The sequence below is a fragment of the Loxodonta africana genome, chromosome 4, assembly GCF_030014295.1.
Source record: "Loxodonta africana isolate mLoxAfr1 chromosome 4, mLoxAfr1.hap2, whole genome shotgun sequence".
Lineage (NCBI taxonomy): Eukaryota > Metazoa > Chordata > Mammalia > Proboscidea > Elephantidae > Loxodonta > Loxodonta africana.
In genome coordinates this window covers 129,866,259-129,893,468 of record NC_087345.1, presented here as the reverse complement: position 1 = coordinate 129,893,468, position 27,210 = coordinate 129,866,259, and the positions used below count along the sequence as shown (strand labels likewise).

The 27,210-nt window shown below is 37.9% G+C and overlaps 2 protein-coding genes across 7 annotated transcripts in view; both read right to left on the bottom strand.

Annotated features, from left to right (window-relative positions):
• Positions 1 to 18,870, bottom strand: part of CLEC1A (C-type lectin domain family 1 member A) — a 47,766-nt gene extending 28,896 nt beyond the window's left edge. For 2 of the 5 annotated variants that reach the window (XR_010321908.1, XM_023549116.2), the window contains exon 1: positions 18,757 to 18,870. Coding sequence is in view for 2 of the 5 variants with exons in the window: in XM_023549116.2 (XP_023404884.1) it covers positions 18,757 to 18,795 (39 nt within the window). In the remaining 3 variants the exon portion in view is untranslated. Of the gene's footprint in view, positions 1 to 474; positions 496 to 1,484; positions 1,608 to 18,756 lie in introns of those variants that run through there. The other 3 variants (XM_023549117.2, XM_023549118.2, XM_064284631.1) reach the window with 3 other exon arrangements.
• CLEC7A (C-type lectin domain containing 7A) lies at positions 10,329 to 27,209 on the bottom strand. Of its 2 annotated transcripts, XM_023549120.2 has the most exons (6): positions 26,984 to 27,209; positions 24,909 to 25,007; positions 21,675 to 21,809; positions 20,371 to 20,522; positions 18,757 to 18,875; positions 10,329 to 11,276 (listed from the first exon to the last, which is right to left on the bottom strand). In XM_023549120.2, exons 1-6 carry the CDS (start codon positions 27,111 to 27,113, stop codon positions 11,144 to 11,146), a joined length of 768 nt encoding a protein of 255 aa, XP_023404888.1. In that variant the 5' UTR covers positions 27,114 to 27,209; the 3' UTR covers positions 10,329 to 11,143. The 2 variants fall into 2 exon arrangements, with proteins under 2 accessions (XP_023404888.1, XP_023404889.1); XM_023549121.2 differs by lacking the exon at positions 21,675 to 21,809 and having other exon boundaries at positions 26,984 to 27,207.
• Position 27,210: the final 1 nt, after the last annotated feature.

Genomic DNA, 27,210 nt, shown 5'->3' with positions numbered 1-27,210 from the left:
CAGAAGTAGTTTGCCAGGTCTTTCTTCCTAGTCTGTCTTAGTCTGGCAGCTCCTCTGAAACCCGTTCAGTACCATAGCAACATGCAAGCCTCCACCACTAACAGGTGGTAGCTGAACATGAGGTGCCCTGGCTGGGACTCGAACCCTGGTCTTCATCATGGAAGGTGAGAGTTCTGCCACTGAACCATCATTACCCTCCCTTATAGGGGATGTTTTATTACTTCTACTTTATATTAGTTCAAGTTCATGTGAATAAAACTATATCAGGCACATAATAAACACTGCATACCTTTTTAAGTTATTAATAATTTATAAGTAAAGAACCTGAAGCCCAAGGATACTTAAGCAACTTGTCTAAGATTACACAATTAGTAAGTGGCATACTTGGTATTAGAAACTAGTCCTGTCTATGTTACAGTGTGAGGTTCTTTCACTACAGTTCAAGTCAAATTTCTACCTAAATGGCTGAGTTACCCAGGAAATAAGACCCTTCACTCTGTGTGCCAATTTTCTCTTCTATGAAACTGAAAGAAAAAAAAAATTCATTACTATGTCATAAAATGAATAATTGGAAATAAGATTATACAGATGGAGACTAAACTTCACTCCAATGAAATATGTCCATAATTTGACTCCATCATCCCAATAATATTCTGGGGGAGAGGGGCAGTAAAGCAAAAGGGTGTGGAGATTGGATGTAATTTTATCTGAGGCCGTTATTTATATTATCAAATCACAGAACTTTAGAGCTGAAGGAATGTTAGAAAGCATTTGTTTCAATCCCCGCTCATTTTACAGATGACAAAACTGAACACCTGAGGTTAACATGATTCTCCCAAGGACTCGCAACTTCGAGGTGTAGTAGGTTTAATGTGTCTGCTCGGAAATCTCCCTCTAAAGCCATACTTTCCAAACTAGCAAAAAGGTAACTTTTATAACTCTAAATTTCCTAGTCAGATCCCGGTGGTAAATAAAAACAACCTGGGATTCAGTCTTCACTGGAAGACGGGAAAGGGAAGACTTTGCTTTAATTTTACACACAATCTCATCTACATGAAGGAAGAAGTGACAGGTCTTCAACTGCAAACCACTATGTCAGCAATAAATCTCAGAAGAAGAAACAGTACTGAGTTTAAATTGTCAGATATACATATATATGGCACACAAATTGTGAAGAGTACACAGTTACCCAATTACTGTAAATCATAAAAACATTTCCTCTCTTCCTTCCATTTTTTTATAATTTTCAGAGAAATATCTCATCTCATGCATTTCTCAAGGGCTTTAGTCTATGTGGGGTCTGGTGGCGCAATGGTTAAGAGCTACGGCTGCTAACGAAAAAATCAGCAGTTCAAATCCATTACTCGCTCCTTGGAGACCCTCTGGGGCAGGTCTACTCTGTCCTATAGGATTGCTATGAGTCGGAATTAACTCGAGGGCAATGATTTTTTTCTGGTCTGTTTGGACTCAGGGAGGCAAAGTACCTGTGTGCTCAGGTCCTGGTCTCCGGGTTGTAGTAGAGGCTCGAGAATGCAGGCTTATAGTGGTGTCCCCATCATCATCTAGCATGTCCTTCGTGCTGCTGTACTTGGCATGCATCTGGCTTCCTGCAGGGGTGAAACAGAGGTGTGGTCCAACTGCTCCAAGCCGCCTGGCTAGTGTAAGAGAGTCGAGGAACCCAGGCACTGAGAGACATTCCCAATGCTTGTCTCTCCTGCAAGTAGCAGAAGAAGCCTCTGGCAACGGTCCCTGCCTGCTGAGGCCCAGCCCCTCTCCAGTGAGCTTGTACTCTCAATGCCAGATTGGTCAGGCTGAGGGGAAGTAGCATGTGTTTTCTGTTTGGGCGGTCTCTCCCTGAACAATTATGATGGAATTGCCCTTCTGGGATCTCTTCTGTTCATTTGTTTGTACTTCCTGTGTAACTACAGTATAAAGAAAACAAGTTCTTTTAATACCATGGTGGTTCATTTTGAGTCAGCCAGAAGGAAACATATCATCTAGGTTCTTACTGTACATGGAGTTACTGAGTGAGTCACTTAGATCAAGTTTATTAATTTTTTTGTGCCTGTCTTAGCTAGGGTTGTCTAGAGAAACAGAACCAATAAGATATACAGAGAGAGGTCAAACCCAAAACCAAATCCATTGCCATTGAGTCAATTCCATCTCATGGCGACCCTGTAGGACAGAGTAGAACTTTCCATAGGGTTTCTAAGATTACAATCTTTATGGAAGCAGACTGCTATCTCTTTCTCCCCCAGAGCAGCTGGTAGGTTTGAACCACTGACCTTCCAGTTAGCAGCTGAGTGCTTTAACCACCGTGCCACCAGAGGGATTTATTCTGAGGAATTAAGGACTTGCAAGTACAAAATTTGTAGGTAAGGCAAAAACCAAACCAAACCTGATGCCATCGATTCAATACCTACTCAGGTGACCTCGTGCGTTTCAGAATAGAACTGTACTCTGTAGGGTTTTCCACAATTGTAATCTTTCAGAATAGATTATCAGGCCATTCTTTCAAGGTACCTCTGCATGGATTCAAACTACCAACCTTTCAATTACTACCAAGAGCTTAACTGTTTGTGCCATCCAGGGACTGCAGGTAGGGAGCAGACTGGAAATTCCGGTGGCCTCGTGTCCCAAGCCAGTAGGTCAGGCAGTAGGAAAGAGAAAGGAATTCTGGCAGGGTGCTATTTATTGTCTGGAGGCAGAATCCTCTGTTGAGAAACCTCTAGTTTTGCTCTTAAAACCTTCAACGGATTGGACGAAGCCCACCCACATTTTGGAGGATAATCTGCTTTACTTAAGGTCAACCGATTTAAATGCTAATTTCATGTAAATACTTGATAGAACATCTAGACTAGTGTTTGACCAAACAACCGGGCATCACAACCTAGCCAAGCTGACACATAAAATTAACCGTTACAGCACCCATTTCACTTTTACAATGAAAAGTGAAGAGACTGTAGGGCCTAACCTCTTCCTTTCTTTCTCCAGTGGTATAGAGTAAAAGATCATATACATGGAATGTGAAGCACAAAAGAGTCCTTTTAAGGGTAGCTAATTGATTCTGCTCTTCCATTTTAGGAAAAAGGACATTGACACCCAGATAGGTGAAAGGATTGGACCAAGTCACATCTTGTTAGTGACAGAATTGGCCTTAAAAGTGCCTCCTGTTGTCAATTCAGTTATCTTTTTCTCTTATGCTATCTGCACTTAATTTAACATTTTATAACACATTTGAAGCATCATAATCACGTGGAATTACACATTTTACTAGGAGTCAGATATTTTGGAGCTATTACTAATTACATTGTGACATTGGGAAGTCAGTTAACTATTTGTGCCTAAATTTCCTAAATTGAGGAGGAAATGAGATTATTTTAGATAATGTCAAAAATCCTTGATAAATCAGTGCAATACAGTTATATTCCTCTATCAACACTTTTCTGGATGTGTGGAGACAGCTGGGCTAAGTCAAGCATGTTAAGTGTTAAGGAGTGTGGAAGATGCTTTGGCTGAGGCAGCCAGGCCCTATAAGAGATCTGTCAGGAAGTATTTATTGTCAGTTCATGATGTGTTTCCAGCTATGCGTTGTTCATCAGGATATTCTACATAAAACAAACAGGAAAAGAACTTCCTCTTGCATAAACCCTTAAAAACCCGTTGCCATCAAGCCAATTCCAACTCATAGCGACCCCATAGAACAGAGTAGAACTGACCCATAAGGTTTCCCAGGCTGTAAATCTTTACAGGAGCACACTGTGACATCTTTCTCTCACTGAGCTACTGGTGGATTTAAACCACAGAACTTTTGGTTAGCATCTGAGTGCTTAACCGCTGCTCCACCCGAGCTCCTTTCTCTGCTTGCATAAAACCCATTGCCCTTAAGTAGATTCCCACTCACAGCAACCCTATAGGGCAGAGTAGAACTGCTCCACAGAGTTTCCAAAAAGCAGTTGGTGGATTTGAACTGCTGACCTTTTGGTTAGTGGTTAAGCACTCAGCTACTAACCAAAAAGTGGGCAGTTCAAACTCACCAGCTGCTCCACAGGAGAAAGATGTCACAGTCTGTTCCTGTAAAGATTTACAGCCTCTTGCATAGTGCCTTGCAAATAGTAGGAAATCAAAATCACTTGCCCATTTGGTTTGAGTTGAGATATCAGAGAATGTTTTAAGAGAGGTGAGAGGAGTAAAAATTTGAAGAGGGAAGTAAACGAAGCATACATAAGAAAGAAGCAAAAACACAGAATATTAGAAAATAGTAACAGACAGGGCAGAAAAAAATGCATTAGGAGGAAAACCCCGTTGCCGGCGAATCAATTCTACTCATAGTTACCCTATAGGACAGGGTTTCCAAGGCTGTAATTTTTTATGGAAGCTGCCTGCTACATCTTTCTCCCCCGAAGCAGCTGGTACATTCAAACCTCTGACTGACAGTTAGCAGCCAAGCTTTTCAACCACTGGGCCCCCAGGGCTCCTTGCGTTAAGAGAAGCTGCTAATTACGATTCTAATGGATAGCAATTATAACTATCGCCCAACCTCCCTCATTCAAATGGATACAAAACTTCATAATTTTTGCAAAAACGAACAAAAAACTATATTACCATTTATATTATTTTTCCTTAAAGACTCACTTTTCAACAACAAAAAACATTTCTCAAACACCTATTATGTGAAAGGTAGTATTCTCAGGTTGTCGGATACATCAGTGTAAAACGAAACGGTCTGGCCTTTGCGGGCCTATATTCTATGGAAGAAGGCAGATAAAATACCAGAAAGATAACAAGTATGTAACTAATAGATTAGATTAGACTATAATAAGTGCTATGGCTGATACGGAGCCCTTGTGGTGCAGAGGTTGTTTTGGCTGCTAACCAAGATGTCAGCAGTTTGAATACACCGGCTGCTCCTTGAAAACCCTATGGGGCAGTTCTACTCTGTCCTACAGGATTGCTATGAGTCAGAACCAGCTCGATGGCAATGGGTTTTTTTTTTTTTTTTTTTTGGTTTTATGGCAAACATAGAAGAGAATAAGAGAGATTAAGAATGTTGGGAAGGAGGTTTGATAATTTTAAATAGGGTAGTCAGGCTAGGTCTTAATTAAGAAAGTGATAGATATCTGTGGAAAGACTTGAAAAAAGGTAAAACAGTAGGCCCTGCAGCTATCCGAGGTAAGAATCTTCCAGGTGGAGGAAACAAAGCACAAACACCCTGAGTGGAAGCATGCTAGGTAGGGTTGAGAAACAATAGAGAAACCATTGTCTGGGGAGAGTTTTAAATAAAGAACTGACTTGATTTGATTTAAATTCAGACAAAACCACTCTAGTTGCTCGGTTTGAAAACGGACTCTAAAGGCCAAGGGTCAAACCTGGCAGATTACTTAGAAAATCATTACAATAACCTAGACAGCTGAAGATGGTGGCCCTTCAATAAATGTTTCCTCAGTCATCACTTATCTTGAGTTTACCTGTTACACACAGGCTCAGCTAGCAGCTATATGCTCTCTTCTGTGCCTTGGAAAAATGAGGATGTTTCCTGATTGTTACCATGTACATTTCTGGATAAGCTTCAGTATAAACATGCATGGGCAGTTCAGATACAGTACGCCTGGAACAACCTAGAGCGATCTTGCTTTTCCCACCCCATCATCTTTGTCATACTAGTGCGTTTACCTCTTGTTGTTGTGAGGTACCCTTGAGTCCAGAATGGACTTATAGCAACTCTATAGGATAGAGTAGAAGTGCCCCATAGTGTTTCCTAGGCTGTAATCTTTATGTAAGTAGATCGCCAGGTCTTTTCTCTTCTGGAGTGACAGGTGGTTTCCAACCACCCACATTTTGGTTAGCAGCCAAACACTTAACCATTGTGTCACCAGGGTTATTATCACTTAGCCTGCTGTTTTAAATTAGTACAGCCTTGATTTTCAGCATCCAGGATTATTTTTCTTGGCTATCGTGATTTCTTGGACTCATCCACCCTTTTCTGGGAATCTATCAAACCAAAACCAACATTAAATATATGCCAGCTCTTCACCACCGTACTCTGCGAGTTCATTAACCACTTAAAGCATGGAAGCTTACTCCTCCTAGCTTCAATTATCACTATCTTTTTCACATTTTTTTCACTAGTCACTTTTGTGTATTAAAAGCAATAGTCGATGTAATAGAATGTTGTTGTTGTTAGGTGCCATCAAGTCGATTCTGACTCATAGCGACCCTATGCACAACAGAATGAAACACTGCCCGGTCCTGTGCCACCCTTACAATCCTTGTTATGCTTGAGCTCATTGTTGCAGCCACTGTGTCAATCCACCTCGTTGACGGTCTTCCTCTTTTCCGCTGACCCTGTACTCTGCCAAGAATGATGTCCTTCTCCAGGGACTGATCCCTCCTGACAACATGTCCAAAGTATGTAAGACTCAGTCTTGCCATCCTTGCTTCTAAGGAGCATTCTGGTTGTACTTCTTCTAAGACAGATTTGTTCGTACTTTTGTCGGTCCATGGTACATTCAATATTCTTCGCCAACACCACAATTCAAAGGCATCAATTCTTCTTTGGTTTTCCTTATTCATTGTCCAGCTTTCACATGCATATGATGAGATTGAAAATACCATGACTTGGGTCAGGCTCACCTTAGTCTTCAAGGTGACATCTTTGCTCTTCAACACTTTCAAGAGGTCCTTTGCAGCAGATTTACCTAATGCAATGCGTCTTTTGATTTCTTGACTGCTGCTTCCATGGCTGTTGATTGTGGATCCAAGTAAAATGAAATCCTTGACAGCTTCAATCTTTTCTCCCTTTATCATCACGTTGCTCATTGGTCCAGTTGTGAGGATTTTTGTTTTCTTTATGTTGAGGTGCAATCCATACTGAAGGCTGTGGTCTTTGATCTTCATTAGTAAGTATTTCAGCAAGCAAGGTTATCTTCATAATGCAGATTGTTAATGAGTCTTCCTCCAATCCTGATGCCCTGTTCTTCTTCGTATAGTCCAGCTTCTCAAATTATTTGCTCAGAATGCAGATTGAACAGGTATGGTGAAAGAATATAACAATGGCGCACACCTTTCCTGACTTTAAACCAATCAGTATCCCCTTGTTCTATCCAAACAACTGCCTCTTGATCTATGTATAGGTTCCTCATGAGCGCAATTAAGTGTTCTGGGATTCCCATTCTTTGCAATGTTATCCACAATTCATTATTATCCACATAGTCGAATGCCTTTGCATAGTCAATAAAACACAGGTAAACATCCTTCTGGTATTCTCTGCTTTCAGCCAGGATCCATCTGACATCAGCAATGATATCCCTGGTTCCACGTCCTCCTCTGAAACTGGCCTGAATTTCTGGCAGCCCCCTATCCATATAATGCTGCAGACTTTTTTACATGTTCTTCAGCAAAATTTTGCTTGCATGTGATATTGATATTGTTCTATAATTTGCACATTGGGTTGGATCACCTTTCTTGGGAGGAGGCAAAGATATGGATCTCTTCCAGTCAGTTGCCCAAGAAGCTGTCTTTCGTATTTCTTGGCATAGATGAGTGAGCACCTCCAGTGCTGCATCTGTTTGTTGAAACATCTCAATTGATATCCCATCAATTCCTGAAGCCTCGTTTTTCACCAATGCCTTCAGAGCATTTTGGACTTCTCCCTTCAGTACCATCGTTTCCTGACCATATGCTACCTCTTGAAATGGTTGAACATAGACTAATTTTTTTTGGTATAATGACTGTGTATTCTTCCCATCTTCTTTTGATGCTTTCTGCATTATTTAATATTTTCCCCATAGAATCCTTCACTATTGCAACTCGAGGCTTGAATTTTTTCTTCAGTTCTTTCAGCTTGAGAAATGCCGAGTGTGTTCTTCCCTTTTGGTTTTCCATCTCCAGCTCTTTGCACATGTCATTATAATACTTTACTTTGTCTTCTCAAGAAGCCTTTTGAAATCTTCTGTTCAGTTCTTTTACTTCATCAATTCTTCCTTTTGTTTTAGCTGCTCGACATTTGAGAGCAAGTTTCAGAGTCTCCTCAGACATCCATCTTTGTCTTTCTTTCCTGTCTTTTCAATGACCTCTTTCTTCATAGATGATGTCCTTGATGTCATTCCACAACTCATCCAGTCTTCGGTCACCAGTGATCAATGTGTCAAATCTATTCTTGAGATGATCTCTAAATTCAGGTGGGATATACTCAAGGTCATATTTTGGCTCTCGTGGACTTGCTCTGATTTTCTTCAGTTTCAGCTTGAACTTGCATATAAGCAATTGATGGTCTGTTCCACAGTCAGCACCTGGCCTTTTTCTGACTGATGATATTAAGCTTTTCCATTGTCTTTTTCCACAGATGTAGTCAATTTGATTCCTGTGTGTTCCATCCAGGGATGTCCATGTGTATAGTCAATGTTTATGTTGATGAAAGAAGGTATTTGCAATGAAGAAGTGGTTGGTTTTGCAAAATTCTATCATTTGGTCTCTGGCATTGTTTCTATCACCAAGGCCATATTTTCCAACTACTGATCCTTCTTCTTTGTTTCTAAGTTTCACATTCCAATCGCCAGTAATTATCAATGTATCTTGATTGCATGTTCAATCAATTTCAGACTGTAGCAGCTGATAAAAATCTTCTATTTCTTTATCTTCGGTCCTAGTGGTTGGTGCGTAAATTTGAATAACAGTTGTGTTAACTGGTCTTCCTTGTAGGCTTATGGATATTATCCTATCACTGACAGAGTTGTACTTCAGGATAGATCTTGAAATGTTCTTTTTGACGATGAATGCAACACCATTCCTCTTCGAGTTGTCATTCCCAGCATAATACACTATATTATTGTCTGATTCAAAATGGCCAATACCAGTCCATTTCAGCTCACTAATGCCTAGGATATCAATGTTTATGTGTTCCATTTCATTTCTGATGATTTCCAATTTTCCTAGATTCATACTTCATACATTCCAGATTCCAGTTATTAATGGGTGTTTGCAGGTGTTTCTTCTCATTTTGAGTCATGTCACATCAACAAATGAAGGTCCCGAAAGCTTTACTCCATCCATGTCATTAAGGTGACTCTACTTTGAGCAGGCAGCTCTTTCCCAGTCATTTTTTGAGTGCCTTCCAACCTGGGGGGCTCATCTTCCAGCACTATATCAGACAATGTTCTGCTGCCATTCATAAGGTTTTCACTGGCTAATGCTTTTCAGAAGTAGACTGCCAGGTCCTTCTTCCTAGTCTGTCTTAGTCTGGAAGCTCAGCTGATACCTCAGTGAAAACCTGTCTCCCATGTGTGACCCTGCTGGTATCTGAATACCGGTAGCATATCTTCCAGCATCACAGCAACAAGCAAGCTCCCACAGTATGACAAACTGACAGACACTTGGAGATGTAATAAAATAGTAATTTCATTCAAAATCTATATCTTCTTTTGGAGTTTTAAAAAATATTTAAGATCTCAAATGTATTCTTCAACACAGAACTATCCAAAACACCTACCTCCTCCCCCTTGCCAAATTCATCATAAGTTCTGAGAAGAAGGCAAATTATGGTAGTGATTATTATACACAGGCACACAATTAGGAAATCAAAGGCTCTTTGATAAGCAAATTAATGAGCTTGACACAATTTCTGTTCACTTACTAATCAGCATGGGAGGGCTGTGAATGCCTCCCAAACAATATGGAAATCCACATTGGAAATAAAAATGACATAAATGAGAAAATTAAAAGAGAGAGAAATACAAATTATGCATAAAGAAGACTAGTGTCTTAGTCACCCAGTGCAGTGTGCTGCCACAAAAGAAAGACCACAGGTAGTGGCTTTAATAAACAGAAATTTTTTTTCTCACAATTTAGGAGGTTAGAAGTCCGAATTCAGGGTGCCAGCTCTGGGGAAGGCTCTCTCTCTGTTGGCTCTAGAGGAAGGTCCTTGCCTCTTTTGAGCTTCTGCTCCTTGGCCATCTTTCTATGTCTTGGCATCTGTCTTCCCCTCTCTGCCTGTGGCTTGCTTATTTAATCTCTTGTGTATCTCAAAAGAAATTGACTCAAAACACCCCTACACGAATCCTGTCTGATAAACAAAACAGACTACCTATTCTCAAATGAGATTATAACCACAGGTATGAGGTTAGGATTTACAACACATATTTTGGGGGGGGCACAATTCAATCCATAATACCTAGTTACATTTCAGTAATACATTTTTACAGTAATTACTTGGGAATTGGTAAAAACTGAAAAATAGTAATCATAAAAATTAATAAACAAAAACATTTTGGGTTCCAAAATTTTAATTACACCAGTCATTGGGATTGATTACTTCTTTATATTCATTACCAGATTTTATTTATTTTTTGATTGATACAATTTAAAAAGGAGACTTATCCCCTGTAAGAGCAGTTGCCCTACAATTTCATATTATAAAAAAATAAAAAATCCATTGCCTTCGAGTCAATTCTGACCCATAGCAACCCCATAGGACAGACTAGAGCTGCCCTTTAGGGTTTTCAAGGAGCAGCCGGTGGATTCCAACTGCCTACCTTTTGGTTAGCAGCTGAGCTCTTAACCAATGCACTACAGGAGCCTATTAATCAGAAGTGTGGCAGACATATTCTCTGAGATATTTAATTGGTCAGAGGGGAAGGCTGGTGTAGTAGTTTATTGATGATGATCATGGCCATGATCTTGTAGAAAACAATAAAATTGTTCTGATTGAAGTGAAGACTTTTCTCATTTCTTCATTTAGCCATTCAGAAATACATTTTGCATCCCACCTATGTCTGAAATATTACTAGAAGTTGAAGAGCAACATGGAAACACACAGTGTCTAACGTAATTAACTTTTTGGGGAGGGGGGACAATAAAAGACTCTGATAGAGTCAGAAATCAATATTCCCTTAAAACACAAAGGATTTGTGGTTTATCTCAGGTAAATACTAACTCAATGATAGAATGGAAATTCAAATTCAGCTGCCCTGAGTCCAGCTCTGAGGCTCTATAACTAGAATATAACGCTGATTGGTAAATGTAGAAATCACAGCCTCTCCATTCTGTTTCTCAGCTAAGATAATAAAGTTTGTTGGAGTGATTGCGCCTCTTAACATTTTCAATATTTATACCCCACGTTTCTCTGCCCTTCTCCACTCCCTCCCCATTATCTTGCAATTGTCTTCTCACAGATACTGTATGAGTGGACATTACAAAGTTGGTTATAAATGATTGACAGGTGAATCCATACACAATTGTGCGATAAGCTTTCCAGGTTAACTGTACTTCTTATTTGAAATCTGTTAAAATAATATATGAAAAGGTAATTAGAACAAACATGGGGATAAATTGGCAAAGATATTAATAATAGTTTCTAAAGTGTCTATGTTATTGGAAAATAAACCTGAATTTAGATTGCATTGGTTCTAAAGTGGTAAGAAGATTAAAAAAAAAAAAAGCAAATCTGTTGCTTTTGAGTCGATTTTGATTTATAGGAATCCTGTAGGACAGAGTAGAACTGCCCCATAGGGTTTCCAACCTTTTGGTTAGCAGCTAAGCTCTTAACCACTGTGCTACCAGGACTCCAGTTAAGAGAATAGTCTCCATTATTAAGGCAGAAAATAACTCAATTTTTTTTCAAGAAAGATTACTAGTAGGATAAAGTAAACAAAGTTTCTGATACTAAAGTAAAGCCATTGCCTATTCCATGGAAGATTATTTACTTTTTTTGCCCCTTACCTGGATTTTTTTTTTTTTTTAATTTTTATTGTGCTTTAAGTGAGAGTTTACAAATAAAGTCAGTCTCCCACACAAAAACTTATATACACCTTGCTACATACTCCCAATTGCTCTCCTCCTAATCAGACAGCCCATTCCCTCCCTCCACTCTCTCTTTTCATGTCCATTTCTCCAGCTTCTAACCCCCTCTATCCTCTCATCTCCCCTCCAGGCAGGAGATGTCAACATAGTCTCAAGTGTCCACCTGATGCAAGAAGCTCACTCCTCACCAGCATCCCTCTCCAACCCATTGTCCTGTCCAATCCCTGTTTGAAGAGTTGGCTTTGGGAATGGTTTCTGTCCTGGGCCAAGAGCAGGCCTGGGGGCCATGACCACAGGGGTCCTTCTAGTCTCAGTCAGACCATTAAGTCTGGTCTTTTTACAAGAATTTGGGGTCTGCATCCCGCTGCTCTCCTGCTCCCTCAGGGGTTCTCTGTTGTGTTCCCTGTCAGGGCAGTCAATTGGTTGTAACTGGGCACCATCTAGTTCTTCTGGTTTCAGGCTGTTGTAGTCTCTGGTTCATGTGGCCCTTTCTGTCTCTTGGGCTCCTAATTACCTTGTGTCTTTGGTGTTCTTCATTCTCCTTTGCTCCATGTGGGTTGAGACCAATTGATGCATCTTAGATGGCTGCTTGCTAGTGTTTAAGACTCCAGACACCACTCCCCAAAGTGGGAAGCAGAATATTTTCTTAATAAATTTTATTATGCCAATTGACTTAGATGTTCCCTGAAACCATGGTCTCCAAACCCCCTCCCCTGTTACGCTGGCCTTCAAAGCATTCAGTTTATTCAGGAAACTTCTTTGCTTTTGTTTTAATCCAGTTGTGTTGACCTTACCTGTATGGTGTGTTGTCTTTCCCTTCACCTAAAGTAGTTCTTATCTACTATCTAATTAGTGAATACTCCTCTCCCACCCTCCCTCCCTTCCCAGTCTCATAACTATCAAAGAACATCTTCTTCTCTGTTTAAACTATTTCTCAAGTTCTTATAATAGTGGTCTTATACAACATTTGTTCTTTTGCAACTGACTAATTTCACTCAGCATAATGCCTTCCAGGTTCCTCCATGTTATGAAATGTTTCACAGATTCCTCACTGTTCTTTGTCAATGCGTGGTAGTTTCTTGTGTGGATATACCATTATTTATTCATTCATCCATTGATGGGTGTCGTGGTTGCTTCCATCTTTTTGCTATTGTAAACAGTGCTGCAATGAACATGGGTGTGCATATATCTGTTCATGTAAAGGCTCCTATTTCTCTAGGATATGTTCCAAGGAGTGGGATTACTGGATCCTATGGTAGTTCTATTTCTAACTTTTTAAGAAAACGCCAGATAGATTTCCAAAGTGGTTGTACCATTTTACATTCCCACCAGCAGTGTAGGAGTGTTCCAATCTCTCCACAGCCTCTCCAACATTTTTATGTTGTATTTTATGGATTAATGCCAGCCTTGTTGGAGTGTGATGAAATCTCATTGTAGTTTTGATCTGCATTTCTCTAATGGTTAATGATCGTGAGCATTTCCTCAAGTGTCTGTTAGCTACCTGAATTGTCTTCTTTAGTGAAGTGTCTGTTCATATCTTTTGCCCATTTTTTAATTGGGTTATTTGTCTTTTTATAGTTGAGTTTTTGCAATATCATATAGATTTTAGAGATCAGGTTCTGATCGGAAACGTCATAGCTAAAAACTTTTTCCCAGTCTGTAGATAAGCTTTTTATTCTTTTGGTGAAGTCTTTGGATGAGCATAGGTGTTTGATTTTTAGGAGCTCCCAGTTATCTAGTTTTTCTTCTCCATTGTTAGTAATGTTTTGTATACTGTTTATGCCATGTATTAGGGCTCCTAACATTGTCCATATTTTTTCTTCCATGATCTTTATCATTTTAGATTTTATATTTAGGTCTTTGATCCATTTTGAGTTTGTTTTTGTTCATGGAGTGAGGTATAGGTCTTGTTTCATTTTTTTTGGAGATGGATATCCAGTTATGCCAGCATAATTTGTTAAAAGGACTGTCTTTTCCCCATTTAAGTATTTTGGGGCCTTTGTCAAATATCAACTGCTCATATGTGGATAGATTTATGTCTGGATTCTCAATTCTGTTTCATTGTTCTATGTATCTGTTGTTGTACCAGTACCAGGCTGTTTTGACTACTGTGGCAGTATAATAGGTTCTAAAATCAGGTAGTGTGAGGCCTCCCACTTTGTTCTTCTTTTTTAGTAATGCTTTGCTTATCCGGGGCCTCTTTCCCTTCCATATGAAGTTGGCAATTTGTTTCTTCATCTCATTAAAAAATGTCATTTTTTTTAAATAAAATCAAGGAACAGACTAGTGAAATTATTATTGGGTAGACTTAGCAAGTAAACCAAGCAGCAAGAGTTAAATGTTAAATGGGTTCTAGAATTAAAGAAAGACTCGCAGATTATCAAGGCCATTTAAAGAAAGTAAAGATAAACAACTGTGCATATTGTAACATACCCTGAACCCAGAATTATACTACAATACAATGATTGACATTTATGATAGTTATCACTCAAACTCAAAGGACATCACTGAGTCTGGTACTCATTATTTTAGGTATCTCTTTCTTACTTCCTGTCTCTGAGGTCAGGGAAATGGGAGCACCCCTACTGTAGAAATGACTAAGCTAAGGGCATGTAAAACTTTGGATTCATGCTTCAGGGAAAACTCTGGTAAGCTTTCTTCTCCACACATGTTACTTGACATCCAAGTGGTTTTATATGGAGAGCCAGATTAAGTGTACTGCCATCCAGGAAACCAAAGAGCAGTAATATGTCAAAATGATAATTCTGGACAGCTCTTGTGACTCTAGAAAGAGTCCTCTAGTCATGTGTTTAAAATGACAAAAGAAAACTCAAGACAAATTAGTGTTACAGAAAATATATGTATATATATGACTGTTAATAAATTCACTGTGCTTTAGGCTAGTAGAAGTAAAATAGTTAAAAAACCAAAACCAAACCTGTTTGTTATCAAGTCAATTCCTACTCATAGCAACCCTATAGGACAGAGTAAAACTGCCCCATAGGGTTTCCAAGGAGTGGCTGGTGGATTTGAACTGCCAACCTTTTTGGTTAGCACCCTAGCTCTTAGTCACTACACCAAATCTAAGTGTTATTGTACTCAGCAGTTTGTACTGCTCATACCCAATACTGCCTGCCAGAAGCAAATGAAAAACTACTCTGTAACTTTAAACTAATTCTGCAAACATTTTAAGATACAATGTCCCACAAACTATCAAATGCAGTAAAGCATATAAGAAAACAAAATAGCATGAATGAAAAACGGGAGAAAATATAATAGAAACAGACACATATTGAGTATAAAATGTTGGAATTATCAGAGGAAGAGATTAAAACAACTATGCTCAGGGTGTTCTAGAAGTTAGAAGACAATATTGAGAATGTTGAAAGAAAATTGGTTTTTAACTAGAAGTTAAAAGTCAATATTGTGGCATTTAGATTTGAAATAGAATCCAGTAGAAATATAAAACTCAAAAATTCAAGAACCAAAATTAAGAATCTAATGGATGCTTTTAACAGTTTATTGGCCCTGGATTAAGAAACTTGATGAACTGGAGAGAAATGAGAAATAAATACCTAGATTAAAGCAAGAAGGGAAACAAATGGATGAAAAATAAAAGAAAGAGTTTAAGAGACATTTGTGATATTGTGAAAAGGTCTATCATATATGCAACTAGAATCGCAGAAGAAGGGAAGGAAGATGAGAAGAAGCAATATTTAAAGCAAGCATGGCTGAAAGAATCCTCGAGTGGTACAACTGATTAACACATTCAGCTGCTAAGCAAAAGGTTGAAGGTTTGAGTCCACCCCGAGGTGCCTTGCAAGAAAGGCCTGGCCATCTACTTGGAAAAAATCAGCATTAAAAACCCTATGGAATACAGTTGTACTCTGTGACACACATGGGATCAACACATGTCAGAATCAGCTACATGACAACTGTAAACTGGAATGGCTGAAAAACTTTTAAAACTGAAGAAACAGATTAAAAAGATACATTCCATTCAAATAGCTGACCTTTCAACAACGATAAAAACCAGAAAACAAAGTGGAATGATGTCTTTGAAGAGTTGAGTGGGGAAAAAAAAAAAAACTCTAGTTCTATCCTCAATGAAAATATCTTTTAGAAAAATTAAAATAAAAGAATTTTTAGATGGACACTGAAAGAATACAAGGCTAAATTTAGGGAAATACTAAAGAGCATTCTTGAGGCAAAAGGAAAATAATTCAGCTGGAAAGGTGGGAGAGGCAGAGAGAAACGAGGAACAATAGAAACCAGAAATATGTGAGCAAATCAGGATGAATACTGACTGCATGAAATTATAAATCTAGTGTTTCCTGTTGTTATTGTTAAGTGCAGTGGAGTCAATTCTGAGTCATAGCAACCCCATGTGCAACAGAACAAAACACTGCCTAGTCCTGCACCGTATTTCAAATAACAGCGGGGTTACCCATGGTGGACAGGTTTTAGTGGATCTTTTTTTTTTTTTTTTCAGATTAAGACAGTGAAAACCTTATGATAGGGTCTCCTAGGCCTACATTTTTATTGAATTCAAGATGTTATCAATTGTAAAACACACCATTTAATCTAGTACTGTGAAATAACAGTACGGGAATTTTAATAGTATACCTTGCAAAAGTTGGACAACAAAGGGCTATTTTGGTGTAAGAATAAATGAAAAAAAAAAACAGCAAACAGAAAATGAAATGTGTTATATTTCAATCTTACCACAAGGTGGAGAGTCAGAAGAAAAAATTATATCCCCCTAAGACTTTGAACCACAAACTGATATTTCCACAATTTTGCTCACTTAATTCATAATACCAGTGTAGTTGAAAAAATTCTGAACAGAATATTTAATTTATTCTCAGGTTTGCTATGGCCCTAGCTGATTGAGAGAAACAAATGCTAATTCTTTTTAATAGAGTTCAACTTTGGTCCAGGCCTGCATGCATTATAAAAGGACATCAATGGTAAGATATATCCCAATTTTAGAGCTATTAACATGTCAAAAAAAATTGTGCCTTAGAATTAAAATACACAACAATAATAGCCTATATATTGGGGATGGGGTTGTAAACAGAGCAAACCATGTTCTAAGGTTTTTGTATTGTCCAGGAAGAGAATAAAAATTCCAATATGTATTAGACTTTGATGAGTGAAGAATACATGTTTTAGTCTCTAGAAAAGCCCAAACCAAACCCATTGGTGTTATGTTGATTTCAACTCCTAGCAACCCTACAGAACAGAGTAGAACTGTCGCATAGGGTTTCCAAGGAGCAGCTGGTAGATTCAAACTGCTGACGTTTTGGTTAGCTGCTGAGCTCTTAACCACTGCACCACCAGGGCTCCTTGATCTCTAGAGTAACTGCTAAAAAATAGTCAAAGCAGAAAATAGTAAAAACAACTACTGAAAAATAGTAAAAGCAAAAAATAGTAATAGTAATGGTAAATAGTAAAAATATCAACTAACAGAAGAAAAGGTGAAATAATAAAAAGTACCAAATCAGACCAAATAAAAATACCAACTAACAGAAGAAAAGGTGAAATAATAAAAAGTACCAAATCAGACCAGAGGAAAGAAAAGAAAAAGTAACATTGAATAGGCCTTACATCAACAAGAGGTAATAATTCTTTATATGTGCCTAAGAACATGACTTGAAAACATTCAAATAAAATGTTAATAGCACTATAAGTAGAAATTTAAAGATCTACAAACACATGGATGATCTTAATGCAATTCTCTCATTGTGGGGAAAATTAGCAGAATAAGGATCAAAGAATTGCAATCATATTAATATGTTCTCTGACCACAAGGAAATTAGGCCTGAAAACTGAAACAAAAGAATTATTAGATATACACACTTTTTAAGTTAAGAAATACATAACTGAGTAACCCATGAGCCAAAGAACAATTCACAGCAGAAATTAGAAAGTATTTTGAACTGAAAGGTAATGAAAATACATTAAAATTATAAACTTAAATGCATATTCTTAAGAAAAAGAAAGGCTGAAATTCATGAGCAGAGATGTGGTACAAGAAGTTAGAAAAAGAATGGCAAATTCAGTCCAAAGAAATTGGATGAAAGAAAATAATAAATATGAGAGCCAAAATTAATGGAAGAGATAATAGAAAAGGGGCCAAAAATTGTTTCTTAGACAAGACTAATTAAACTGAAAAGCACCTGGTGTGATTTAATGAAATAAATAAATAAGAGGAGGAAGTGTATGCAAACACACAAATGATAATAGAAACTTAAAAGGTGAATATAACTTTATATTATGCAGATATTAAAAAGAAAATGTATAACAATTACAGGGAGGAAGACTTCAACACACTATAAAGAAAATTTTATAATCATGTAAATGTGAAATAATATTAGAACTGTATACAAAGTGAAATGTTTTTTTTAATTAATAATAGCATGTAGCAAGCACTTACTACGTGCAAGCAACATGCTAAGTGACTTTACTTTGATCTCCTTTATCTCCCAATTTTAAGAGGCAGTTACTCTTATAGTCATTACAGAGAAAAGTGGGGATCAGAGAAGTTAAGCAGTTTACCCAATGTCACACAATCGTTGAGTGGCCACTCATTGATTCAAGCTTAGACCTGACTTCAAAGCTCATGCTCTTAACAACAGTATTACACTGAGCAACAGTGACTGCTCCTTGACTGTACAACTTCAAATAGATGTCAGAAGCCCTCCTGGTAAGAAAGCTGAGGAAATACAAATGTTGATAGTACTAAATGGCCTTTCAGCTCCTTTTGACTCCACTCCCTTCTTCTTCTTCTTTTTATTTTCCCCTGTTTGCTCTTCTTTTTTTCTCTCTCTCTCACCCATGTCACTCTTAGTATTTCTCCCTTTCTCATACATGACCAACAAATCAGGTTCGTAACTGCTTCATATACTTTTACCTCTCTGAGAAAGGGAATGAAACTTTGTCTCTTTAGAAACTTACAAGTTTGAAGAGAATGTTGAGCCATCTTCCCAGAGCCATGGTCCTTCAGTCTGAGGGCGAGAAAGCCCTATCCAAAATGAATTATCAGGTTGGGAAGACACTTGCTTCCTTATAAATTCCTGTAGGGCAATACAAATAAAAACATAGAGACATACATCAAAAAGAAAGAAAAGAGTCACCGAGGGAGAGGCTCTTATTCTAGACTTTTAGAAAGAGACACTGATTGAGCCTTTTTGCAAAAGAATGCACACAAACTACCATCAGCTTAGAGAGAAAGGTCAATTCTTGGATATCACTGAGTGTCTGAAAGGTATATTTCATTTCTTCAGTCATTATTATTTAATTTTCTAAGATAGAATAAATTCAAGATGTCAAGATTGCACAGTCCCCATTCAACCTACCTGACAAAGCCCAGGGATGATAGGCCCCCTAGGTAATACCCACGGGTGCCAAAGACCGCTACCTTCCCTTCATATTGAAAATATAAATTTCTACTACCTTTGTCAAGAAACACTTCTCAGAGTTGGATGGCAACTTAAAATAATTTAGTCCCACTCCTTGGGACTATGCACTGAAGGCAATCTGAGGCTCAATGATAATATTTGAATTGTTGACAGATATTGTACAACTTAGTGGCAATTACACACTGGCCTAAAAGCCAGACAGACTTCCAGTCCAATACACCTTCTTTGCTTTATATCTACTTTCATTCACTTTAACGTGGACTACCACTCTTTTGGCACCACTCTTGGGTAAGACAGGCCAGAGAGGCCAGAAAAATATGAAGGTAGTCAAAAGAGATGCAGAAGTTATAGAATAATTTAGATTTGTAGTATAGAATGTTTACTATTAGCTCCTTTGTATGGCTCATCTAATTTTACCCTTCATTCATGATTCATGATGATTCAGTGTAAAGTCTCACTTTTTCTGTAAAACATTTTATATCCACAGGGCTCTCACTCTTAACTCCTGTAGCATCTGTTGCCAATGCCACATATAAAAGTTTTGACATCTGTTGGGTTGCTTCTTTTTTCTTACAAATTCTATGGCCATTGCAATAGCAAGGTTATGTTTTAAACATTTTTGTTTTGCAAAGAATAAATGATTTATAAGTGCATGTCACCATAGCTGGTATTTTTCTCAATAATCATGATGACAAGGGGAAGAATTTTGTTTCATTCCACCAAATATATAAATTGAAATCTAAAAAAAACACTGCCATCGAATTGGTTCCGACTCATAGCGACCCTATAGGACAGAGTAGAACTGCACCATAGAGTTTCCAAGGAGCACCTCGTGGATTTGAACTAGCAACCCTCTGGTTAGCAGCCATAGCGCTTAACCACTACGCCACCAGGGTTTCCAAAAATTGAAATCTAAACTCACAAAAATTAGTAGTGATGTGATTATTATAGTCATACAAACGTGGCATGTGTCTAAAAGTATTTGTTTTAAAATAAATACTTTTAAAATTAATTCATTAAAAATAAAAGCATGTATTATACACTTTATGTTAATCACAGAGATGCTATGAATGATTATAATCTCCCTATCATCTCCATTTTCCTGCTCAATATAAACCACATGTAAATATAACTGAAGTCTATACTTAACCAATTCTTCTGAGCTGTCTATCTTCAGCAGACTAGAGCCCTGTTGAGAGCATTGTTTTTTACTCTTATCCCAGGAATCTTGTGACTTTCTAAATAGATAACAGCTCTTCTCATGTATAATCCAGTTAGGAGGACAAGGGCTGGAAAAAACTCCTGCAAAGAAAATAGAAGTACCGTGAGGTTCATACTACGCTAATTCACTTTGTCAGGGTGAGCACCGTTAATATATGTATCATGAGCATACTTATTAAATAATCACTGAATTGTCATTATTATACTCCATTTTTACTTCAAACTACAGGAATACAAGTTTACAGACCACATTGAGATACCCCCCACCACTTAAAATAAAAAAGTAAATATGAGTTGAGTAACTGTGAACAGTGTTTTAGACAGCCAAGCCTCCTCTCCTTGCCTTTTCTTCTGCGCCTTTAAATTCAGCCCAGAACTCCTGGATTTCTCCATCTCTTCCTAATATAAAGCCACTCAAAATCAGTCATTGAGGTACACAAAGTAGCCTCATGTTACTTTTTTTATAGGTGGGAGATCCATTTCAGAATACAACCTTTGAAATGAGAAGAGCGATTATTCACACCACAGAGTAACCCTACTATGTTTCATTAGCTACTTGATAAAAATAATGAGGAGGTGTGGGTTTAAAGACAGAAAATTGAAGTTAAAATACTGTCACAGTATTTAGTGTAATTAGAAGTAGAAGTCGTGTATATAAAATTGGAAGGCAAATCAATGAAATTGTATGATTATCTTTAAAAACAAATCCAAGTTTCTAGGAACATAACTATCAGTTCCATCTGCTTTGAATGTTTCTAGTATAATATCAGCTTGTGGCAATATAATATCTTATTTCTTAGAAACATGTTACCTTCTTTCTTCTTTCTCTCCTTCCCTCCCTTTAAAATAGAACATCTTCTTTAGTGTTCTATTGCCTATTCCAAATGTACCACTGTAAAATGTCAATTCCTTAAGGAGAAAGAACATATTTCTTTCATCTGCATTAAACTATCTGGGTGGGCATTAAACTACAAAATCTTCTGTAGGCTTTACATAGCTAGTTATAAATCAGTTACTGATTTGGAAAAATACTCCAACTTAGTTAGAAGTGTTTATGATACCACCCTATTGCCTATTGACAGGGTACTATGATAATTCTGATAAGTGTGATTTCTTGAGTGCACAATCACTGTCTGTAAGTGTAATCTCCTCACCCTTCTGTCCTAAGCCTTCCCACCAAGAATGAACCCTCTAGAATCAAGGATTTCATGAGCGCTTTGACTGGGCCCTTGCCTCTGGTTGTGAGAGCCTTGGTAGGAGACATACTCTCTTCTAAAGATGATTGTGTGGGTTGGCTCTGGTTCTGGTTACTTCTTGATGAAAAGTTGTTCTCCAGTGGGTTGCTCCCTGAGTAGGACCTCCAAACAGCTTCATATATCAACAACAATAATGGTGAAAGAAAAAAAAAAGTCATTCCACTATATTTGAAAAGTAAAATCCCAAAACCCATGTATTTGTTTTGTGGGGACATAAAGAAATACATTATTGATTAATGACACAAAAAAATTTCTTTCGAGTCCATTCCAACTCAAAAGCAACCCTGTTTAGTACAACTGCCCTATGGGGTTTCCAAGGCTAAAAATCTTTGCAGAAGCAGACTGCCACATCTTTCTTCCACAGAATTGGCTGGTGGGTTTGAACTGCTGACTTTTCAGTTAGCAGCTGAGTGCTTAACAACTGCACCACGAGGGCACCAGATTAATGAGAAGTAAATGACAAATTGCTAGTGGGGAGGTGAAGATGAGTGAGAAATCAACAGATCCATCCATAGATAGATAGGCAGACAGACCAACCAAACAGTGGACGGGTGGACTGATATATGTATGTATGAACAGAGGGACCTATGGACAGATGGCTGCACGCATAGTGGTAGAAAGAAAGGCTAAATAACTTCCATAAAGGAGGTGCTGTGAGAAGTGAGAGAAATGAAGCAGGTAGAAAAGAAAGAAAATGATGGAAGTAGGAGGCAAATGGAAGAGAGTTGATAGGAATAATGATAGATCTAAAACAGTAATAATTCGTCTCTCTGCTTTCTGTTATTTAGAAATGTTAGCTCCTTAGCTCCTTGAGTGTCGGTAGTAGAATACACTCAATAAACATTTGACTAATTAATGAAGAATCTCTTAAGGCATAATAGTACTTTATTGTGACCAGAATGCATGATATATAAAATCTAAAGAAATTTATTCATCATAAAAAATATATACAGTACTTAGTAGGTGTCTCAGATATTTCTAGTTGCCTCAGACAATTCCTGGTACATCCAGAGGAGTTTGTACTAAATATCAGGTATAAAATGATTTCCTTAAATCATAAGCTTTATAGAAAAATTTTATAGTCTCTTTAGTGAATTTACTTCTTTAGGAAGATGGTACCATATCGTACTTCCCTCTTCAGCTCCATTAATTTATTGTGGAAATTCCATGCCTTTGAAACTAGTCACAGTAGTCCTTCGGTATCCATAGGAGATTGGTTCCAGAACAACCCTTCCATACCAAAATCCTCAAATGCTCAATTCTACACACATCCTCCCATATACTTTAAATCATCTCTGTTGTTAGCAGCCGTTGAGTCAGTTCTGACTCATAGCGACCCTGTGTACAACCGAACGGAACGTTATCCGGTCCTGAGCCATGCTATCAATTGTTGTTTTGCTTTAGCCCATTGTTGCAGCTTTGTGTCAGTCAAACTCTCTGAGGGCCTTCCTCTTTTTGTTGATGCCCTACTTTACCAAGGATGATGTCCTTCTCCAGGGACTGGTCCCTCCTGATAACACCTCCAAAGTATGTTAGACAAAATCTTGCCATGCTCACTTCTAAGGGGCATTATGGCTGTGCTTCTTCTAAGACATGTTTTGATTTGTTTGTTCTTCTGGCAGTCCATGGTATATTCAATATTCTTCTCCAACACCATAATTTAAAGCCCTCAATTCTTCTTCCCTCTTCCTTATTCATTGCCCAGCTTTCACATGTATATGAGGTGAATGAAAACACCAAGCTTGGGTCAGGTGCACCTTAGTCCTTAAAGTGACATCTTTGCTTTTAACACTCTAAAGAGGTCTTTTGAAGCACATTTGCCCAATGTAATATGTCATTTGATTTCTTGACTGCTGCTTCCATAAGCATTGACTGTGTATCCAAGTGAAATTAAATCCTTGACAACTTCAGTCTTTTCTTGGTTTATCATCATGTTTCTTATTGATCCAGTTGTGAAGACTTTTTTTTTTATGTTGAGGTGTAATTCATACTGAAGGCTGTGGTCTTTGATCTTCATCAATAAGTGCTTCAAATTCTCTTCACTTTCAGCAAGGTAGATTGTGTCTTCTGAATATCACAGGTTGTTAACAAGTCTTCCTCCAATCCTGGTGCCCTGTTCTTCTTCATATACTCCAGCTTCTCAGATTATTAGCTCAGCATACAGATTGAATGAATATGGTGAAAGGACACAACCCTAATGCACACCTTTCTTGACTTTAAACCACACAGTATTACCTTATTGTGTTTGAACAACTGCTTCTTGACCTAAGTACAGGTTCCTCATGAGTACAATTAAGTGTTCTGGAATTTCAATTCTTGGAAATGTTCTCTGTAATTTGTTATGATCCGCACAGTAAAATGCCTTTGCATAGTCAATAAAACACAGGTAAACACCTTTCTAGTATTCTCTGCTTTCAGCCAACATCCATATGACATCAGCAATGATATCCCTGGTTCCACATCTCTTCTGAATCTGGTTTGGGTTTCTGGCAGTTCCCTGTCGATATACTGCTGCAGTTGCTTTTGAATGATCTTCAGCAAAATTTTACTGGTGTGTGATATTAATGATACTGTTCCATAATTTCCACACTCTGTTGGGTCATCTTTCTTTGGAATCGTTACAAATATGGATCTCTTTCAGTTGATTGGCCAGGTAGCTGTCTTCCAAATTTCTTGACACAGGAGATGAGTGAGCACCTCTGGCACTGAAAACGTTTTTTCTAAACATCTCAGTTGGTATTCCATCAATTTCTGGAATCCTGTTTTTCACCAATGCCTTCAGTGTAGCTTGGAACTCTTCCTTTAGTAACATCAGTTCTTGATCATATACAATCTCCTTAAATGGCTGAACATCAATTCTTTTTGGTACAGTGAGTCCGTGTATTCCTTCCTTCTTCTTTTGTATTTTTTTCAAATATTTTCAATCTGTGGTTGGTTGAATCCACTGATGTGGAACCCATGGACTCGGAGTTTCTTAGACAGCCTATCTAAATTTTAATCATGGCCCCACCATGACCCTAGAATAGTAAAATTACCTCCCTATCTCTCAATTCACTTATAAATAAAAAGGGGATTAATAGTACCAACTCAATAGGGTTAATGTAAGGGTTAAATGAAATTATGTATGTCAAACCTTTAAACAAGTGCCTGGCATGTAATGAATGTTCATTGAAAGTATGCATTATTGCTAATCTCCTCTAACAGTACTCACCCTTGGTGCCCAGAACCACAGCTATCACCAGTGTTATCAAGAATAAGATCCCCAAAATCACAGCAATGACACACCAACGAGGAGATGCAGCACAAGTTCCTGAGGAGCCAGAGGGAGAAGAAGTTGAATGAAGGACTAGAATGATGGACTGAGAAACCAAAAAGCCAAACCTGTTGATTTGGACTCACAGCGACCCTAAAGGACAGAGTAGAACTGCCCCATAGAGTTTCCAAGGAGTGCCTGGGGGATTCGAACTGCTGACCTTTTGGTTAGCAGCCGTAGCACTTAACCACTACACCTGATGGACTGTGAGGCTCTTTAAATCTACAGTTCATCAAAATCTGGCAAATTCTAAAGTGAACCATTCATTAGTCACTGTTTTTGAGATAATCTAATCATCTACTAGCCTAGTTTTTTATACACCTTTAGCATGCCTCTTCAAGCCCTGGACATGTAATTTGAGCACAGTGCTTTGATATGTATCCATTCTTAATTTCAGTTCCACAAAGTCAGCTACAGGTCTTGTCACTGCTAGGAATCCTGAAATCCCACTTATTCCTTAAGCAGGCAGCTTAATGTAGGGGAAAGAACAGTGGTTACCAAGGGTGGCAAAATCAAAATATGGAACCTTCTCTTTTTACTTATTGGCTGCAGGATCTTGAGCAAATTACCCCCTCTGGTTTTTCATTATTATTTATTGAAAACTGGACTAAGAATACTTCAATGGATTGTTGTGGGGATTGCATTGGTTTACACACGTAAAAGCATCTAGTTTAGATACTGTTAGCACACTGTAGGTAACTCAGTGTTTGCCCACACATACACATAAACACATGCATGCCTTCCTCCCTCTTGTCTCACTCAGTTTTTCCACTCTTCCCCAGTAGATTGCTCAAGGAAAGAATTACATAAGTGGTGAGACAAAAATAATTGTGCAATGTGACTAACAAGAAAGCAGAAGAGAGCAAATTCTTACGCCAAAACCTGTCAATAATCTCTCTCCTGATATAACATGGAACCCATTTTGTGTTAACATTGACACACTAAGAACCTATCTCTGCCTTTAACTGAGAATAAGTAATAAGAGCATTTCATAGGATTTTCAAATAGGAAACTAATAAAAAATAAAAAAAAAAAACCAAACCTGTTGCCATTAAGTCAATACCAACTCATAGCGACCCTACAGGACAGAGCAGAACTGCCTCATAGGATTTCCAAGGAGCACCTGGTGGATTTGAACTACCATCCTTTTGGTTAGTAGCTATAGCTCTTAACCACTATACCACCAGGGTTTCCAGGAAACTAATAGAGGAGGCTAAATTATTAATTCTATGAAAAGATGGGTTTTTCTTATGTCCTTCGTATTTCACCTTCTTATATTTTAAGACTCATTTGTCACTAAAGGAATCTCTTCCTTTAACATGTGTATTTTCCTTCACCGGTATATCAAGAACTTCCCTTTGATTAAAAGCTAATTAAATCAATAAGCCAAATCAATTTCACATCACATAAATCATAACAAATCAATATTATAAACACTATTACATCTGACTTCCATTTTACCAGAATATGACAGATTCTTTTTCCCTCGGTGCCTTCCATTACTGATCTTCCATCTTTTTTTTTTTTTTTTATCATTCGCTTTCTTATATGCTATATCCTGATGTTCTTATACACTTTTTTAAGTTTCCTTGACCTCCATTCTACAATCTATGCCTTTCTATCAACCAAGCAATAAGCCACTCTTATTGAAATTCCTTCATTTTTGCTCATTGCCACATTTATTACAACTCCTCACTGTTCAAATGTCTACTCCTACAGAAAAGAGAAATTCTGAATATTTTGTCATCATACATAATTAATTTAAATACTAGTAATTAGACACTGAATGCTATTATCTGAGTTGCCACAAGAAAATACTTAGCTCACATTCAAATTATCTTCAGTGACTTCTGAAAACCTGACATTTAAAAAAGTATTAATAAAAGCCCTATAAATCACAAGTCTCAAATTTTCTTCTCTTTGGTGATTTGGATAATGATGATGAAAGTATTGAAGGGATAAAGAAAAATTACCTTTCTTTGAGACTATAGGTCTCCTGGAGTTGTCTCTAGAGTTGAAGTCTAATTGAGTATATCCATCCTCATCCAAATTTTCTGTATTGGAATAATATTCCATTGTTCTGTTGAGTCCCTGGACAGACATAGCATCTGAGAGCCCTTTCTTCTCTTCTAAGACAACTGCTTACGGACAAAAGAGGACCTATGAGTCAAATCATGTGGGACGGGCAATCGCTGAGGTT